The sequence below is a fragment of the Coenobita brevimanus genome, chromosome 110, assembly GCF_032717465.1.
Source record: "Coenobita brevimanus isolate Jiangsu-jjx chromosome 110, ASM3271746v2, whole genome shotgun sequence".
In the NCBI taxonomy this organism is placed as follows: domain Eukaryota; kingdom Metazoa; phylum Arthropoda; class Malacostraca; order Decapoda; family Coenobitidae; genus Coenobita; species Coenobita brevimanus.
The window spans coordinates 2,335,899-2,356,165 of record NC_137063.1 but is presented as its reverse complement, the minus strand read 5'-3'; the positions used below and the strand labels follow the sequence as shown (position 1 = coordinate 2,356,165).

The 20,267-nt window shown below is 44.7% G+C and overlaps 1 protein-coding gene across 1 annotated transcript; it reads left to right on the top strand.

The window, feature by feature from the left end:
* The first annotated feature begins 6,515 nt into the window (after positions 1–6,515).
* LOC145417385 (uncharacterized) lies at positions 6,516–7,648 on the top strand. Its single transcript, XM_080286066.1, has 2 exons — positions 6,516–6,668; positions 6,956–7,648. The coding sequence occupies exons 1-2, from the start codon at positions 6,516–6,518 to the stop codon at positions 7,646–7,648; spliced, it is 846 nt and encodes a 281-aa protein (XP_080142192.1).
* The last annotated feature ends 12,619 nt before the right edge of the window (positions 7,649–20,267 follow it).

Below are 20,267 nucleotides of genomic sequence, written 5' to 3'. Positions count from 1 at the left end.
GTATCGTACGGAAAAATGCCAAATATAGCATGCTGGTTGGGCCATGAGAGAGAGAGAGAGAGAGAGAGAGAGAGAGAGAGAGAGAGAACTGGGAAGGAGGGAAAATCGGAGGAATAAGGGGACGGGGAGGGAAGGAGGGAGGAAGAGTGAACTGAAGGTATAGGTTAGAGAAGGGAGGGGAAGGGGAGGGGGGGAGGGAGAGGAGAGAGGTATGGGAGGGGGGAGGGAAGGAGAGAAGAATAAAGGTAGGGAGTAAGGAGGGGAGGGGAATGGGAGTGAGAAAGAGGAGGGAGGGGGAAGGAAAGGGAGGGAGGAAGAGGGGGAGGGAAGGGGTGGATAGGGGAGCAGGAGAGGGATGGGAGGGAGGGAGGGAGAGGTTGGAGAGAGGGAGGGGGGAGGAGAGGGGAGGAGTATTAAAAGAGGGAGAGGAGGTAGGGAGGGCTTTCGAGAGAGAGAGAGAGAGAGAGAGAGAGACAGACAGACAGACAGAGAGAGAGAGAACAAGCAGGGAAATTTTATAGGAGAGGCGGTAAAGGAAGGACTATGCAGAGGGGGGGAGGGGAGGGGAGGGGGGAAATGAGGCATGGAAAGGAGGGAGGGAAGAAGGGGGAGGGGGGCTGGGAAGAGAGGCCTGTATGGGGGAGGGGAGGGAGGGAGGGAGGTGGGGAGGAGGGGAGGGAGGGAGGGAGGTGGGGAGGGAAGGCGTGGGAAGGGAGGACACTGGTGTGGTGGTGGGCCAACTGCCTCTCTCTCCCCCACCTTTTGTCTCCCCCCTCCCCCCTCTTCTTCCCTTCCATGCAGAGAGAGAGAGAGAGAGAGAGAGAGAGAGAGAGAGAGAGAGAGAGCATAGGGAACGTTGAGGAAAAATGGAAGAAGGAACATATTACACGGCTGAAATGCCCGACGAAAATTTTAGAGGAAAGAGAAATCAATATAAAAAATTAAGCCATACGTCCTATGGTATAACACACACACACACACACACACACACACACACACACACACACACACACACACACACACACACTCCACCCCTGAACATCCACACTGTGCAATTTTCCACACAGTGTCCGCAGACGCCCCGTCCACTCAACGTACCCGTACATTGCGACATGCATTAGTTATTTATTTACTCAATTATTCATTTTACTTTACTACTTTCTCTTTCAGGTTATTCATACTGGCAGCTTATAGATAAAGTATTATAGAATGTAATTTTCCTTTTCAGACTATCCTATGAAATTTCCATGTCAGTTTTTCCATGATGCTTGGCGGTATTTCTCACTTTTTCCTGCCATTCTTAACTGAAGGATTTGGGGGTGGGGGCAGCCTTCTTGCTTTACTATCCTTATCCTTCAGCATGTAGAGTTATGCTTATCCTTCAGCATGTAGAGTTATCCTTATCCTTCAGCATTTAGAGTTATCCTTATCCTTCAGCATGTAGTGTTATCCTTATCCTTCAGCATGTAGAGTTATCCTTATCCTTCAGCATGTAGAGTTATGCTTATCCTTCAGCATGTAGAGTTATCCTTATCCTTCAGCATGTAGAGTTATCCTTATCCTTCAGCATGTAGAGTTATCCTTATCCTTCAGCATGTAGTTATGCTTATCCTTCAGCATGTAGAGTTATCCTTATCCTTCAGCATGTAGAGTTATCCTTATCCTTCAGCATGTAGAGTTATCCTTATCCTTCAGCATGTAGAGTTATCCTTATCCTTCAGCATGTAGAGTTATCCTTATCCTTCAGCATGTAGAGTTATCCTTATCCTTCAGCATGTAGAGTTATCCTTATCCTTCAGCATGTAGAGTTAGCCTTATCCTTCAGCATGTAGAGTTAGCCTTATCCTTCAGCATGTAGAGTTAGCCTTATCCTTCAGCATGTAGAGTTAGCCTTATCCTTCAGCATGTAGAGTTATCCTTATCCTTCAGCATGTAAAGTTAGATCTTGTAGTCATAGTCTACTGTGTAACAAGCAGCCTCGAAAGGACCATAATGTGTGTTGCTGCTTGCTTTCCTTTGTACACACACGTCCTAAGGAATAAAATTAACACACACACACACGCACACACACACACACACGCACACACACACACACACACACGTCCTAAGGTATAAACTAACACACACACACACACACACACACACACGTCCTAAGGTATAAACTAACACACACACACACACACACACACACACACACACACACGTCCTAAGGTATAAAACACACACACACACACACACACACACACACACACACACACACACACAACAGAATTTCGGTAGTGTCCCGGGTTCGTACTCTCCCTAACACTTCTTCCTTTGCGATTTATTCTGGGAGGATAATATCTCTTTACACCTGATATACACAGAGTATTATTAGAATTTATTAAGTAACAGAGAAGAATGGCAAATGAAATAAGCAAAATAAATCGCTTAGGAAGAGGTGTTAGGGAGCTTTCTTAACGTTGTGGCCTATGGGGATTAATTCACTGCCTTGGCGGGTCTATCTATCCATCTATCTATCTATATCCATTGCCAGAAGCCTTAATCCCGTAAGGGGTGGCCACAAACAAATCGCCTCCACGTCGCCCTGTCCCCCGCCATTTCACACTGCCCTCCCCCCAGCGCACACCCCTCACTATCTCAAGACGCTCATGTAACGAGAGATGAACCAAAGGATGCTAGTCACGAAGAAGTGCTATGGAGAGGACGTAGAGGCACAGTATTCCTTCATTCTGCCACGTAAGGAAAAAAAAAATGAAAGTCTGGGGTGTTCTCCCTAACACCTTTTCCTAAGCGATTTAGTTTGCTTATTACGCCTTACTGGTCTCCTCTGTTATATAAATCTTTCTCATACCGCCATACCCTGCATAAATAACGTACAAAAGGATATTAACCAGCCGTATCCGAAAATAAATCGCTAAGGAAGAGGTGTTTGGGAGGATCCGTAACTGACGAAAGAAATTCAGTGAGAGAGAGAGAGAGAGAGAGAGAGAGAGAGAGAGAGAGAGGTTGAATGACGGAGGAAGGGAGAGTAGGAGCTGGAGGGATTGAGGGAGGGAGGAAAGTAGGTAGGTAGGTAGGTAGGTAGAGAGAGAGAGAGAGAGAGAGAGAGAGAGAGAGAGAGAGAGAGAGAGAGAGAGAGAGAGAGAGGTTGAATGACGGAGGGAGGGAGGAAGGGAGGAAAGAGAGAGAGAGAGAGAGAGAGAGAGAGAGAGAGAGAGAGAGGTTGAATGACGGAGGGAGGGAGGAAGGGAGGAAAGTAGGCAGACATGGCAGAAGGAAAGAGGCAGTGAGTGAAATGGGAAGGCAGGCAAGAAAGAGGGAGGTAGGAGGCAAAGGGAGGGAGAGATAGGTAGGTAGAAGGAGGGAGGGAAGAAGGGAGGGAGGGAGGAAAGGCCATGAAAAGACGCCGTTAACGAATATGACCCGGAGGTGAGAGGGAGGGAGGGGGGGAGGAAAGAGAAAAGGGGAGGGGAGAGGGAGGGAAAGGAGAGAAAAAAGGAAAGGGGGGAGGAGGGGAGGGAAGGAGGAGGTATGGAGGGAAAGAAGCAAAACCTTGGAGGGAAGAACGTCCTCACGGGAACCTGGAAAAATGTACCGCTTTCTTCTCACTTAAATTTTATCGTACTTATAGATGGAGAGATGGAGGAAAGGGAGAGGGGAGAGAGGAAAGGAGGGAAGGGAGGAAGGAAAGAAAGAGGATAAATGGGAGGAAAGGAGAGAAGGGAGGGGAATAAATGTTTGAGAAGGGAGGAAAAAGCCTGATAGAGATTGGAGAAAAAGTAACGCATCTTTGTTCCATACGTACTGATGGAGTGATGGAGGAAAGGGAGAGGGGAGAGAGGAAAGGAGGGAAAGGAGGGAAGAAAGGAAGGGCCAATGGGAGGAAAAGATGGATGGGAGGAAAGTAGAGAGAGGTGGAGAGAAAAAAAAAAAAGGTTAGAGACAGGAGGAAGAAAAAAACGTTTGGAAAAAATGTACCGGACTTTCGTTTTGAAGTCAACGGTTCGATTCTACACCAAGTTTGAATTTAAATCAGGATCTAGTGGTATGCCCTCTCGTATGCTTAAGTATGCTCGTAGTAGTAGTAGTAGTAGTGGTAGTAGTGGCCCCTGGTTGCCCTATCTCGCAGTCCACCATCCTCCTTAGAGAGAGAGAGAGAGAGAGAGAGAGAGAGAGAGAGAGAGAGAGAGAGAGAGAGAGAGAGAGAGGAGGCAAAGGAAGGATGGAGAGAACATGAAGGAAGGACGAGAGAGAGAGAGAGAGAGAGAGAGAGAGAGAGAGAGAGAGAGAGAGAGAGAGAGAGAGAGAGGAGGCAAAGGAAGGATGGAGAGAACATGAAGGAAGGAATGACGGTGGGAAATGAGAGGGAAAGAAGGAAGGCGAGGAAGGAAAGAGAGAAACTTTGGTCAAAATATATCGTGTATTTATTTTAGTCATTTTTAAATTTTATGGTACCCGTCGGTGAGAGAGAGAGAGAGAGAGGGGTAAACGATTGTAAATGTTCCGGCAAGTACTGACAAAAGAGGGTTTACAACGGGGGGAGGGGAGGGGAAGGTGGGATGTGGAGAGAGAGAGAGAGAGAGAGAGAGAGAGAGAGAGAGAGAGAGAGAGAGAACGGAAGAAAGTGAGGGAGGGGGGGAGGGAGGTGTACACTGGAGGACGGACAAGAACAGGATGAACTAAGAACAGCAATATGTTCATTTTTCTTCCTGTTCTTCATCTTGTTCTTCCTGTTCTTCATCTTGTTCTTGTTCATCCTGTTCTTCATCTTTTTCTTCCTGTTCTTCATCCTTTCTTCCTGTTCTTCATCCTTTCTTCCTGTTCTTCATCCTTTCTTCCTGTTCTTCATCCTTTCTTCATCTTTTCTTCTTGTTCTTCATCTTGTTCTTCCTATTCTTCATCTTGTTCTTCGTGTTCATCTTGTTTTTCCTGTTCTTCATCTTTTCTTTCTGTTCTTCATCTTGTTCTTCCTGTTCTTCATTATTTTCTTCTTGTTCTTCCTGTTCTTCACCTTCCTTTCTTGTTCTTCATTTTCTTCCTGTTCTTCATCTTTTTTAGGTTCATATTATTTTTAATTAACTCTTTCCATAGAACAGATCTACAAGCCGAGCAAAATCGTCTTGAGATGATAATAATAATAATAATAATAGTAATAATGTTTCTCCTTTCACACTTTCCTATAAAATGTCCACGCAAGTTTTTCTATGCTGTGTGGTGTTCCTTCTTACTTTTTCCTGCCAGTTTAGGCTGAAGGATTGGGTGGGTGGGGGGGAGTCTTCTTCTTAGCAATCCTTGTCTTATTCTAGGAGAGAGAGAGAGAGAGAGAGAGAGAGAGAGAGAGAGAGAGAGAGAGAGAGAGAGGGGGGGGAAATTGTCTTATTCTGCCACTGAGCTACGGCAAAGAAGCTGCAAAGGGACGAAAACCTCAAAATAATTTATCTACAATGATATAAAAATTAATCAAGTAAATATTTTCAAAGCAACGGCTGTCAAAAATTCGAACGAAAAAGAAAAATATAGAAGCAAAAAAAGAAGGAAGGTAAAAAGGTAAAATGAAAAAAAATGTACATGAAAATAAACAAATTAGAGTATATAAAAAAATTAAAACTGTACATGAAAGAAAAAAAAATAAATATACGAGGAAGAAGTTATCGAGGTGCGTAATATTGTCAACATTAAAATATCTATGTAAATAAAGGCGCTGTTTTCGGTACGGCGCTTCGTAAAAATGCAAATAACAATAACGAATAAAAGAATAATAATAAGTGATGTAGGAACCGTCAGCAAAATAAATAAATAAAAGAATTAGTTAAGAATGATCACAGTTTTAAGCGTTCCCAGGTTCCAATGCTTTCCCACTGATCGCCACGGAGACCTTGAGTGTACCAAAAAACCCTCCTCTGATCCTACCTACCTTCCTACCTCTTCCTCCCATCTGCTCGCCCCTCCCTCCCTGCCTCCCCCTCCCTCTCTTTCATTTCCCTCACCATTATTTTCCCTCCACCTCCCCCTTTTCCTTCCCATTCTTCTCTTCCCGTCCCCTCTACCTCCCCCCCCCCTCACTTTTCTTCCCTCAATACAAGGACAGTCTCTCTCTCTCTCTCTCTCTCTTCATTTACAAAAGAACTTGCCTTCCCTCACCATACCATGCCCTTCCCACCCTCCTCACTTCTACCCCATTGCCCATACCTTCCCTCCCTCCCCATAGCATACCCTCCCTCCTTCTCTCATTCCTTCCCCTCCTCCCTCCCCATTCACTACCCTCCCTCCTTCCTCTCCCAGCGCGACGGATTAAGAATACAGTGGGGAGAGTCTGGCCAACTCTGTTTCAAACTCACCGCGCGTAGTCGCCTCTGATTGGCCGAGAACCGGTCACGTGACATAGGGGCGCCATATTGCATCCCCACCCCACCCCCTCAGTTCCCTGCCTGCCGTAATAAAGCAGAGTTCAAGAGGGACGCTACACTTCCTATGGCCATATAAACTGCTGTATACCCATTTTTGACGTCGTGATGGTGTACTGTGCTGCCTGGGGATGCTCCAATCACACAGGTATGGGTAAGATACTGCACAGGTTTCCCAGAGATCCCACCAGAAGGAAACAATGGGAAATTAGAGTCCGCCGGAAAGACTGGACACCACACAACAATTCCTACTTGTGTTCTGTGAGTATATCTGTTCTTGTTCCCTCTAATCTTTCTGTTCATCTGTCTTAAGATTCCTATCTGTTCCAACTATTGATGCAGACAGACGTACTAACCTTATTAGACAGTTAGGCTGATAAATTTACTTGTTTTCAGTTCGGTTTGATGTAAACTAATATGAATACACACACACACACACACACACACACACACACACACACATATATATATATATATATATATATATATATATATATATATATATATATATATATGCTTAATATCTGTTATTTTTGTTTCCTCAACAGGACCATTTTGAGGAGACGCAATACGAAACAGGCAGAACCGACAATAAGAGAAAACTGAAACCATTTGCTGTGCCTACAATATTTGCCTTCACAACAACACGAGTTACTCCACGTAGACCCCCACGTAAGCGACAGGTATCTGAGGAACCGGAGGAGAAATCCAGTAAACGAGTTGACGCTGAGCACTCGTATTGCAATCGCAGCGGTACATCTGTGACGCAGCAAGAGGATTCACCCAGTAGCGACCATGACAGTGACAAGGATGAAGAAGGTACTGAGGAAAATGAAGCCACACCTGATGATTGTGAAGCAAGTGTGGGGAATGAGCTGCCTGTCACTGCCGGCACCTCTAATCACGACGCAAGGGTTTTGGCGATGGAAAAAACCATACAACACCTCAAACAGGCACTAGCAAAGGAGAGGAGAGAGAAGCGCAAGCTGGAGAAGGAGAAGAAAATGCAGGAAGCGTCATTTGTGTCTCTATTTAATCAGGATCAGCTTGATAGACTCGGCCGAGATAGTACGCGCGGTGTGAAATGGTCCTGGGAGACTATAAAGAAAGGTCTCCAGCTTCGGTCTGTTTGTGGTACAGAGGGATACGAATTACTGCTGGCACAAAAACAGCCCCTGCCATCGATGAGGTCTCTCAGAAGAAGTCTGCAAGGGGCTGCTTCGGAGTCTGACACTGAATGAAGGGTTCAGTTTTCCGGAGGCGAATTAGGAAGCAAAACATGGCTGTGAGATTCGCTGTAAAGAAATAAATGTAAAAAAACTTCAACTTACACTACTTAAAGCTGTACGTTAAACTATGCCCTGTATGTGGTTAAAATATGTCTTGTATGTAAATATATCTACTCTGTATATACATAGGTGTATTAATAAAGTTCTGTAAATTACGTGGTGGGAAAGAAAACGAAAACATTCAAGGACCTAGCAGCTTTCGTACAGGATTTTCAAACTAAAACGGTTATACTTGCTGCTAGGCGGGTACAGGGGAGGCCTTGGTTGGGTTTTCACTTTCTTTCCAACTGTTATACATTCAAACACTATCATAATCACCAGCCGTACATATAAAAAAGACCCGTATCGAAATAAAAAGCTAGGACGTTATTATTTGGACTTGGGTTACTGTTTTCATACGCCCGGTCAGTGACGTGAAGATGCAAGATGGCGCCCTGCACAGAGGTTGGCCGAGATCTTCGTAGCTGACCCTGCCTTCCCTCCCCATTCCTTGCCCTCCTTCCTCCCAATCTCTCCAGACCCTCCTTCCCTCCCTCCCCCATAGCTTCCCTCCATTCCTACTTCCCCATACCCTACTGTCCCTCCCTATCTTCCCATACTCTCCCATTCTCCTTCCTCATACCTTCCCTCTTTCACCCCCTCCCTCTCCATTCCTTACCTCCCTCCATCTCCGTGTTCCCTTACCATGCAATCTCTCCTCTCTCTCTCTCTTTCTCTCCCCTGCCCCCTCTCCAACCTTCTCTAATTTAACCGTCAACCCGAGGATTTTAAGCGAGAGAATTACAGCGCCTACACAGTAAAAATATCTGCGTTTATACTGTTACCTTCAAACTGTACAATTAATATCTATAACTATTTGTTTTATTATCCAAACTACATCATCACTATCATCATCACCACCACCACTTTCATCACCATTTATTACCATCATCATCATCACTATCCTCGTCACCACCACCATCACCACTATCATCAACATCTTCATCACCACTATCATCTTACCGGTGAAATAATTCCTATATGCATTCATTCATTACTCAGGCATTTGTAGTTCTCACCTAAAACACACACACATACACACTCACTTATATTTCAATTATCATCACTCGGACACACCCTGGTCATCCATTTCGAAGTATTTCCGGAGAGAGAGAGAGAGAGAGAGAGAGACTGACATTTAAAACAGGAAACTGATTCATTTAAGTGATGTCAAAGATGTACTACTTTCACACACACACACACACACACACACACACGGATACGCTCCCTCCATTCATTTACATTCAAAGATTTAAAATTTCCATATAAACAAGAACTCTCTCTCTCTCTCTCCACACACACACACACGACTTAAAACGATCACATACAATAGGTACACACACATACAAACACACAGACCAGAGTAAATGTGCATATGCAGGTGATAGTGATTACAGGTGTGAATAAGTCGGCCAAAGCAATGTGTTAAGAAGGGGTCCTGATGGTATACCCCTTTCACTTTAAACTGGCCCAAATTTTCATCCTTGTGGTTTGTTTTCACGTAGCTCAGAGGCAGGAAAAGACAATCCCGCGGCTTTCCATTTCAAACCACTTCTTCGTGACTAGCATCGTATTCTAGCATTAATCTATTATAACTCGGCATTCAGGACGAAGGGATGGGAAGTTTAGGCCAAGATAAAGTGAACAGAGAATAGTAATGTACGTTAGAGGGGAACACCTGTCACAATAACGGTGAATACGGTGAACACAGCACGATACACCCACCACTACCGTGTCACCTTACAGCACACAGTATTAGGGACACGCATCAGAGGAGAAAAGCTTTGGGTGATTCCTTTCTGGTGGTCAGTAGGAGGTAAGAGGCTGCTTGCGACACGGGTGAGAGAGAACATAAGAAGAGAGGATAACTGCAATAGGCCGGTTGGCCCATGCTAGGCAGCTCCTAGAAGAATAACTGAACTACTAGAATGAGATAAGGATAGCAAAGAGGAAGGCTCTCCCCCGCCCTCCAAACCCTCCAGCCGAAGCCGGCAGGAAAAAGTCAGAAAGAACACCACGCATTATAGAAAAACTGGCGTGGACATTTTACAGGAAAGTGTGAAAGGAGAATAGAGACTATCATAGTGAAACCTGAGAGAGAGAGAGAGAGAGAGAGAGAGCGAACTTAACCCTACACCCAAAGCAGTTTCCTAGCTACCAAATATATATTCAAAATCATGCACGTTAGCCTATGTATACTGCCAATGTAAACTCATCCTGCAGTTATAGAGTATTCCCAGGCAGGGCAGGATTCCAGCCGTGTTCATTTTTATTAACGTAATGTGATCTTGATTCTGAATTATCGCTGTATCACGTATCGATTCCGTGTTACTTTGAATAGTGGTTTTAACGGCTTGCGTAATGGCGAAATTAAACAAGTGGACGTTCTCTCCTCACATCACCGTTTATTTTCAACGGTAACTCAAGAAAACTGATCCATGAAAAACTACTGGACGATATGCAAAGGACGTACCGAGTTTCAATCGTATATATATCAAAGCACTGCTATAATCTCGGTTAAATTCCTTTCGTGCAGGTGGTAAAGAACAGGCTGCTGCTTTTTACATTATCATAACTTCATAATAACAGGCCTATTCAAATTTTACTGTCCTGTGATCATAGTATTGAGCTGGTGTTCGCTTGTGCTGTGGCGTGGAGTGTTCAGTGTTCTCTCATTATACGTAGAGTTCTCGTAATTTTCCTCCAGCGTTGCCCGCGGGCCTTCACCTCCCAGCCCGCCCTCTGACCGCGCCATCCCGACACCGCGAACCGCCACATCACTCTCTACACATTAATTTATCGCCTTTAATCGTCATCTCTCGGGGAATCTATTTACCCAGGAAAGGGCGTAATAATTAGCTGTGAAGGTGGATGCAAAGTGCCGTCGTCTGCGGTCGAAGGGGAGAAAGCGAGGACGGTGATACTACGATGGAAAATGCCGGTTTGGTAACTCCACTGAGACATTTCCGTCGACTGTCTGTTGTAACCGTCTCGTCTTGCCTTTGTCTGTCTCTTTGTCTTCATTCCTGTCTTTATTCTCCATGCAGGCTATCTTCATCAGTAAAACCCTCTTCTTGCATGCAGTTGATGTTTTAGTAAGGTAGGATTAGTTCTGTGGGCTCTCTCGCCTAAACTGTTCAAAGAAGGTGAGGTTGATTACTGCTCGGTTCTCCTTCATTTTCCCGGCTCCCGCGGTGCGGCTGACATCTGCCTTGCTCTTGTGGTTACCTCTTCCTGTTCTGGGTCTTGGTTTGCCCTACACCTTGAGGAAGACTGTGCCTCCTTGTCTTTTCCAAGCACTGATGCACCTCCGTTGGTATTTCCTAAAAACTAGTTCAAGAGGCGAGTTTCCTTTTTGTTACTCATTTTTTTTTTCCCCAGCACAACAGGATAGGGAAAAAGAAAGTAGTGTCGTATACAGCTACACTCTCCACCGTGCCTGTAGGGTCATGCACGAGCTGCAATTGCCTCTCAGACATTTACAATCGACATTCTGCTTCGTCACTCGCCTACCCCGGGAGTGGAACGCAAATGCCATGGACGCGATTCCCGTACTGTACTCCACATTCTCAAAATCCAGCCCCCCGGTCATTGAAACTGGGTTAAACTAGTGGAATATCTGGTGGTGTAAGGTGGTGTGTCGAGAGGAAGGTGTGGTGTGGTGTAGAGCGAGTGTGGTGGTGTTCTGTCCTCAGCGCGGGTTGGGCTAGGAGGGGGAGGAAGGGAGGGGGAGACGTGGAAGCGAACGTTGGTAACTGGCTGGGTTTTTCCCCCGCTTGGAATGGAGCCTCACTATCCTTCTCCCTAGCCATATCTAACTTTAGCTATCCTTAACCTCTAACAAGATCTATGCTTGTATATTTCTGTATCTAATAATCGCTGTTACTCTGTTATTACACTTTTAAACTCGGATAATGATAACACCCTACGCTAGACGGTTTGAATGAATTATATCTGTAACTTAGCAGATGTGAGCTTCATTACAGAGCTGACCTAACCCGAAATGGACTGTTCTTGCGCTTCTTTCTTATTCTTAAAATGAGCAAGATCCTGTACATAATTTATCTTCATTTCAACAGTTATTTGGGGAGCTGTGTGTGTGTGTGTGTGTGTGGCCAAAGAACACAGGACAGCAGTGCATGAGAGAGAGAGAGAGAGAGAGAGAGAGAGAGAGAGAGAGAGAGAGAGAGAGAGAGAGACGCCTGGAGCACCCCGGGCAAACACACCACCGTAGACCAGTGCAGCACGTAACACCAGAAGACAGACAGACAAACACAGACGAGTGAAATATTTAGCTAACAATCATAACACGAGAGGCCTACACGTGGTGGCGCTGTGCAACCACGGTGGGACAGCTGCAGTGTCCACCCAAGAGCCAAACCTCATATTCCCTTGCATTTCGCCGTGAGAAGGACCAACCCTGGCGAGGCACACTGTCTACAACAGAAGGGCTGCACCCTAACGTAGCGTATATGCTGTACTGTACCTCTAGGATTGCCCTACAGAGGCTGCTTACCTGTGGTCGATGGATCTGCTCGGCCAGACAGAGCAGGGTTAAACAATAACAGCAGGGAACACCGGATAATTTTATGGCAGTGACAGAAAAATTAGTTCCTCACCTCACACGGCCCGTCCAGTGAGTACAACGCTGTGTACTGCCAACCCTGGTACAATAAGGCATGAGTAGTTCCCCCAGCCTTTCATCCGAACACAACCACCACCTCTGAATACCACAAGAGGAGGTCTAACTATCATCGGCTCCCTTGAGGGACATGGTGTTGTTAGGTCCATGTACTGATCCCTTTGCCTCATACAGCTGCTTCTGGCTGTTAACTCAGCGTAAGAACAACCGTTGTCAGTGTCCAAGCAGCAAGTGCACCAGCAGGCAGCATGCAGGGAATGATAATGATCCTGAGTTGAGTCAGATTGCCAAGCCTGCTACCTGCCCATCTTCACCCGCTAGAACGGTCTCCTCATCCTGCCACACCAGACCAGGTGACACTGCAGAGCATCAGAGGCACATCAACGGGTGCCTGGCCCAAGCAGCCAACACGTAAATCAGAACTAATCAATTAGCAGTTTAGAACCCAGTCCAGACGGCCTGTACCTGTTTGCCTTGCCCTAATCCCCAATCCGGATACACAGGAGGGAACAGAAGTGACCGAGCGATCCATCTAGGGTGCACTTCCTCCCAAAGTCTTCACCCCCTCCTCCCTTTCCTCTAGCATCAACAGGAATCTCAGTTTTGTAGCAGTGCTCCTCTTTCACTGTATATGCTCAACGCTGCCCTGTGAACAATGACATGTAAGTGTTCATCCTACACTTGTCTTGTAGCTGTTGCGTGGTTGTCAGCTACTCTGCCCTCCACTGCAAGAATTAAGTGAATAACAGGCACACTAAAGAGAACAGACAGACCAAGAGAGCAACAGACAAAAGCAACAGGTGTGATGTCTAACAGGAGATCCCGCTATAGGACACCTTACAGTCTCCACTGAGGAATTAGTGAGGAAATGAACCAGTTTACCTACAGCCAAGAACAACGGTGACAATCCTACCCTAAACACCTTCAACATTCGTTAGGAAGGAAATGATGTTCCTGACTCATTCTGGAGGGAAGGCACGTGAGGCAACTGCACTTCCCCCAGAGTGTACAAGCCCACGATTGGAGAAAGTAGGGATCCACCTGAGTAAATGACGAGTACTGTACCGCACTATATATTTACTTGTGTGCCAAAATAAAGGCGTACAAAGCTGAACCATGTCTCTATACCAACCTAGCGGACTCCGGGTTATATATTACAAAGATTCTGAAGACCTGGAGGCCATGTAAAACAGAGGAACCGGTATGCTTACGTTCACCAATCTTCATAGCACAAACTGAAAGAGAGAGGGAGAAAAAATCACGTCAAAGAACTCGTAGTAAATCATCCACGAAGGTAGGTGTGAGGAATGAACCTACGAGGGTGTGGATGACAAAAGTCCTGAGTATGGATGCTGATTTTTGTGGCGAGGTTGAGGCAGAATACGCTGAACTGGCAGGCCTCGGGGACATGTTCCGTACTATAACTTTTCCCCACACAGCTGCTACATTAAACTGGCAAAAGGGAGAAGGTAGGGCCAGACGCCATGAGGCCCATACCTATGAAATAGATGCAAATATTTCATATCATTATTTTGGCTTTCATGATTATTGATTCCTGCTGGCCTAATGCCCCTTCAGGGTGATGGCAAAAAAAAAGAAAAAAAAAATACTATGCACATTCTGTACGTTAGGCATTTGAGCTTGTGGTATTCATCCACTATTTGGGATATTAGGCTACTGCAACATCCAATTTACCATAGTTACCACCCCTAGTTGTAACCTAAATACTCATTTGACCTACCAACCTACACAGAGCTGACAGACGCCCAAGTCGAGAGGTTCCAACTGACCGTATGAAAAATTCTAACCCTGGCGCTACCGGGCCAGTAGCTTCATACCTAACAATGCTATCCACTCCGCCACCGTGGCAGGAAGTTGGGGTATACAGTACTACTAAATCAACTTTACTGGGAACAATGAATCGTTAAGATCTCCATGTAGTCTTTCTGCTGTTAACTGAGAACTTCAGAAAAAATAATAATAAAGGGATGGAAAGAATTTACATTATTTGAAAGAAGCGTGTATGGAGTGACAGACAAACAAATGGGGAGGTTATGGCGCACTGTGGTGTTGATGTGGATGTGCTGATTAGCGTAAGAAGTACCACTAATTGGTTTGGCCATGTGGAGGGAATGAAGAATGAAAAATTCATTATGAGAGTGAGGTGGAGGGGGAGAGACAGGGTGAGGTGGAGGGATGGGGTTGAGGCATATGAGTGAGGGGGTGTTTAGAGGGAGGGCAGCCTTATGGCTGAAAATTTGGCTTCAAGCATCAGGCTATATACAAAACCAGTAAAACGCCTCTGTCGGTGCGGTACGAGCGACACCATTTAAATCCGAACGCACTGAAATGTCACCTTAGCCTACATCCCGAGGATGCCTATAGTATATTGATGACTATCTACCTACAAAGTTTCATGCCTTTACGACAAGCTGTCTGGCCTGTGGCCCTCTTCTGAAGATTTTCGATATGCTGCACTTGTGTGTGTCACCGTTGTCACGTGCCTCGTGCATCACTTGGATGTAATGAAACCTGTCAAAAACAAATCTTAAAGAATTGGCCTATCATATAGTGCACACCATTAGTGATCGGCCCTGTGGTTGCTGAGATATAAGCTAAAGCGTTACGGTCGGGCCGGGTTGGGCCGCTTATATTTGAGAAAATGCCACTACTTGACGAGACTCTCGCGAGGGCTTCAACCTCGCTCGTAACAATTAAGGATTTATGTACAATATCTGCTTGGAAGGTTGACTAATATCTGTTTCTTAGGACACGGATGGGTAGGATCTAGATAGAGTAAACATGTACAGTACTCTAGAAAAAAGTAGGCACTCTAGAAACAGGCAATGCTGAAACTCTTAACGTGGCAAAAGTATATGGATTCTATAACAGGTAAACCAGAGACCTCTAGAAAGAGGAACAAGCAATCCAGACCAGGATAACATAAAAACAGTCTCAAAGTAAACGTAAATAATACTATAGTCAGCTCTGACACGACAAAGGACTCATTTGATAGCTACACCACCCTTGAGGAATTATAAGGAATAATAAACTATTATTTTCATGAGGGGAACCCTCAAGAGGTCCTACTTTGGCTAAAACCTGGTCCGGGTGGAGAGACATCTCTATGTAAATACTGTATTATTTTTTAAGTACAAAATAATGGCCGTGCAACAGGTACTGCCCCCATTCTTCCTAAATCCCCTGATCTGCACGGAAATCTAACACAGTGCAAAGCATTGCTTTCTTTTAAGAAAGTGATGCCTGTCGGCATTACCTGTAACCCCTGAGGGGGTGACCCTCAGGGTTCCTACCCTTCCTAAAACTTGGTTTGGACGAACGTCTACGATTGTGCAAATTTTCGTGTTCCTAGATGAAAAAAGGGGGAGTTGTCCCCCACGAGGGCCGTCCCCTCTGGGGAGACAGGGGAGCCCCACCCTGCCTAAAACCTGGTTTGAGTGGAGGTCTGCTACTGTGCAAAAGTTTTGCTTTCCTAAATATGAAAAAAAAGAAAAAAAAAAAGTCATGCATATTGATATTTCCTAGGACACCTGGGGGTTGCCCTCGCCTACAAGGATGGCTCTCAGGGGTCCCCCGTTCCTAAAACTTGGTCTGGGCGGAGGTCTACCACAGTGTAAAATTTTCTTTCCTACATCAATAAAACAAAAAAATGGCTGCGCATAAGAGCATGTGCCCAGACCACTTGGAGGCCATTCCCCCCAAAAGGGATGGCCTTCAGGAGTACCACTGTGCTTAACGCCTGCTATATCACTGGGTAAAATTTTGTGCTTCGTGGGAAAAAAAAAAAAAAATCATGGTCATGCCTACCAGTGCTAACCGGGACCCCCTGAGGGCCATCACCATCCACACAGGGGATGGTTATTGGGAGTCTCATCCTAGCTAACACTGGTCTGGGTGGTGGTCTACCACAGCCTAGGATTGAACTTGCATCCTTTCAAACAGCAGATCATTTCTCCAACCTTCATTTGGGAATACTGTATATATTTTATGCTATGTATACAACGACCTATCACACCTCACCCTAAAATCCCCTGTTTATAACAAACAGTACGTCAGACCTCAATGAGACAGTTCATTTCAGTGTTGACAGTGTAGTGTTGTAAGGTATTAGTGCCTAAACAGAAACATGCGAAGGTGTTAGGTACTACCAGTTGTAGACATGAATGCTGGACTTCAGGAAACATCACTGTAGTCTAAGAAAGTCTTATTTCAATGTGAAGAGGAAAACAAAAAAGTACCAAAAATGTCCTGTAAAATTTGTCCAACATTTGCCAGTAATTCTTCGAAACCACCAAATCACCCCCACACAAACCTGCCACTCACACCACGTACTTACCTTGATCAAACCGCTCTTGCAACAGATGTAGGACTGAAACCATACCATCACCTGAAAAATTAAAGGGGATGCTGCCAATGTCGTGTGAATTTCCATACATAAAATCTATCTATTTAAAGCCTACATCATATTGTTTGAGTGGTGGCCTTGACAAGTGAACCTCTAGGCAAGTCCCTATTCAGTAACAATCTCTCTTCCCACTACTCACCACCTTTGTTTAAATACTCTTGCACTCTGTTTCTCAGGTTTGTTCTCAGTCTCTTCTCACAGCCAGTTCACTACCATACACTTTCCTAGTCAATTTCTCTCCTCTCTTTTTCTGCATTCACTTTACATGGCCAAACCATTTCAGTGTATTCTTCATTTTTCCCGCACTTTCTACACCACTCTTCTTTGATATTTCATTTGTCTAACTACAGTACCCCTCCACAGGCATTTCTGAGGGACCTTTGTTTCAACAGTGCTCACTCTTCACTTCTTCTCTCAAGCATCATCCATACTTCACTTTTGTGTGGTGGTGTTGGAACTACTGTGCAATATTTCCTTCATCCACATTTGCATTCCCATATCTAAACATCATCATCATCATTGTCCAATCCTACGTTGTCCCACGAGAAGGGTAGGAGCCCAAGGCTAAGCAAGTTGGTCCTGACATTTAAGATGAGAGTGACCAGCCTCACTCATCCCTGAGTGGCATTACATGAGCAATCAACCCCAACCATCCCTTGGATTTAAACCTTCACCGGTTCAGTCCGACTGGAGCGCTGTAATTGCCCACTAAACAACCAGGCGCCAAAATTAAGTTATATGGTTACCACCCAACGAAGTAAATGGTTTCCTGGTGAACAGGAAACCATCTGGCTTGTCACGCAGTGTAGAGTCACCCACAGGCAGAAGGAAAAGGAAAGAATGAAGGAAAGAAAGACAGAAAAGGGAGCGTAAAGTCACCCGTAGGCAGAAGGACAAGGAAAGAATGAAGGAATGAATAAGAGAAGAAAATGGAAGGAAAGAAGGATGGAAGAGAGGAAAGGGCAGACACCTGAGAGCAGCACTACATCAAGTGAATGGATGGTAAGCACTCCCACCTCACAGTTCTTAATCCCCCTACTGCCTGTGCTGCATCCTCGCCTTCATATCCTCCATGCTAGTGCTACCATCTTTGTTTCCATTACCCAAATAACGTACTATGTTTGATACTTAACATTTTCCCTTTCTGTACCATCTGGTCTCAGCCTACAGTTCTTTCGCAATGCTGATAATGTTATCTTTCTGTGGTAGGTCCCTAGAGAATGAAACTGCAAGGATATTGAGATAATGACTATTAAAGAATCCTGTGGAAGATTCTGGTAAGTCAAAAGATGTAAGATTTGAGTTCTGGATGCATTAAAAACAAGGTTTCTTTTACCCCAATCAGAGATAAAAGCCGTCATAGACCAGGTGTGCCATAGCCTCATCCCATGATTGTTGAAGTAACTGCTGTGATGAATGTTCTAAGAAGTGGATGGGGAATATGAAGAGTGGAGCCATCAGAATGTGAGTGGACAAGGTTCAGCGTGCAGCTCAGAAAATCACTGATGAAAGAAGATAGCTGGTGACAGAACAGAACCCCAAGGAAAAGCATGGCTGACAGCGCAAGTAGATGAGTAGCCATTAACAACAGCAGCTACAGAACAATCAGAAAGGAAGCTAGATATGAGGTACAAGAAGAAGGTTAGAAATCATATGAGGGCAATTTGGAAATTAAAGTTTTGTGCTAGGCTAGGTCTTTCAGATGTCAAGTGTCAATGCAAAGCTTTCACCAAAGTCCTGAAGGGATGATGACCAACAGAAGCATCCCTGGCAGAACTCATATTGATGGTAAGAAAGAAGTGCTTCAAAAATTTTCTGCTGAAAATGTACATGAAAACTTTGTAAATACAAGAGCTTAAGGCAACTGGGTGATAGTCAGAGGGCTGGGTACAGTTACCCCCCTTCAGGACAGGATGAATGGAAGCAAACCTCCTGCAAGATGGAAAGGTATAAGTTTATGAGGAATGGTGAAAGAGTTTATCAAGACAAAGTAGAGAAGCACAGTTCTTGCAAACAAGAGGATGGATGCCATCAGGCCCAAACACCTTATTAGTACTGAGGCCAGTGACAGCTTTTGAAGAAATTTTTATGTTAGGCATGATGAAGTCAAAGGGGGGAGGAGATAAAGGGATAATACCAAAATTGTCCAAAGTGGTACTGTAGGAGAAAGTCTGGGCAAAGAGTTTTGCCTTATTGGTCAAAGAAACAGCTACAAGGCCATCAAAAAAGAAAGAGGAGGGATGGAAGAAGTTGTTAGAAAGGTGTTTCGCAATGTACCAGAAGAAGCAAAAAGGATTTGAGTCAGAGAGTTCAGGGCACTCAGTACGAATGAAATTATTCTCTGTACAGCACAGAACAGACTTAGCATAATTCCAGCCAGAAACATAAAACACGTGAGGTCTACGGTGGGTTGGGACTGGTACCTTCTGTAGGATTCCTCCTTCTTGTGGACACCATTAGAACAGGTGTGATTAAACAACAGTCACCAGTGAAGAAAAAGAATGTATGCTTCCACGACTGAGAGAATAACTTCCGTAATGCACAAAACACACAAAGATGGCTCTTGCATGGAAGCAATAATCATTCCAAGGGAAATCAAAGAAGTATTGCATGAGGGTCATACATATAGTATTCCTTAATAGTACCATTTCCACTTCTCTCTCTCTTCAACTTTACAAACCTCTGTTATACCACATCCACACACCCTTATGTTAATGCACACACCAGAACATTCATGCAGCCCTCTTGTAACCTCTCTATTTTCTGAAGTGTATCAAGCCCATCAGAGCACTGCACTTGAGGTACTTACATTCCACTTCCCTCTCATTTCTATCATGACAATCGAAGGTACTTAACATCTTTTGGATTACTGTATGAAAAGTCTGCTGCCAATCATGGACACATATATACCGTGACTCAGTCTTTTTCAGCAGCCTTCAGCATTACTTGTACTTCTAATACATTTCAGACAAAATTACTCAAAAATATTCACAGATTCTGAACCCTTCATCACAGATTTTGTGCACTATTAGCAAACAATATAGACTAATTGGCATACAAAAATATGAAATATTCCAACCATCACCAATGATCCTCAACTGCACTCCCATTTCCCTTTTCATAACTCTTGTTCTGACCCTTCATAACCACATCCATCCATATATTATACAGTATACTGGATGGTCAGAGCTGGAGAGGGAGGGATACCTTCACATGGCACTAGTATATTGTAAATTGGTGACTCTATGGCCCAGGTATATAAACATCACTCAACTTCCTCACTACCTTCCAAAAAAAGGATCATGGACTGATGGAGAAGGACAAATTCAGCCAGCAGTCTACCCAGTTTATTTTCTGAAGAACCTGAAGCCACAACGGCAACAACTGTACATTCACAGGGAAATCTCACATCCATCTCTACACTGATACTTAAACCATTCACCCAAACACTCATCGTCCCTTAA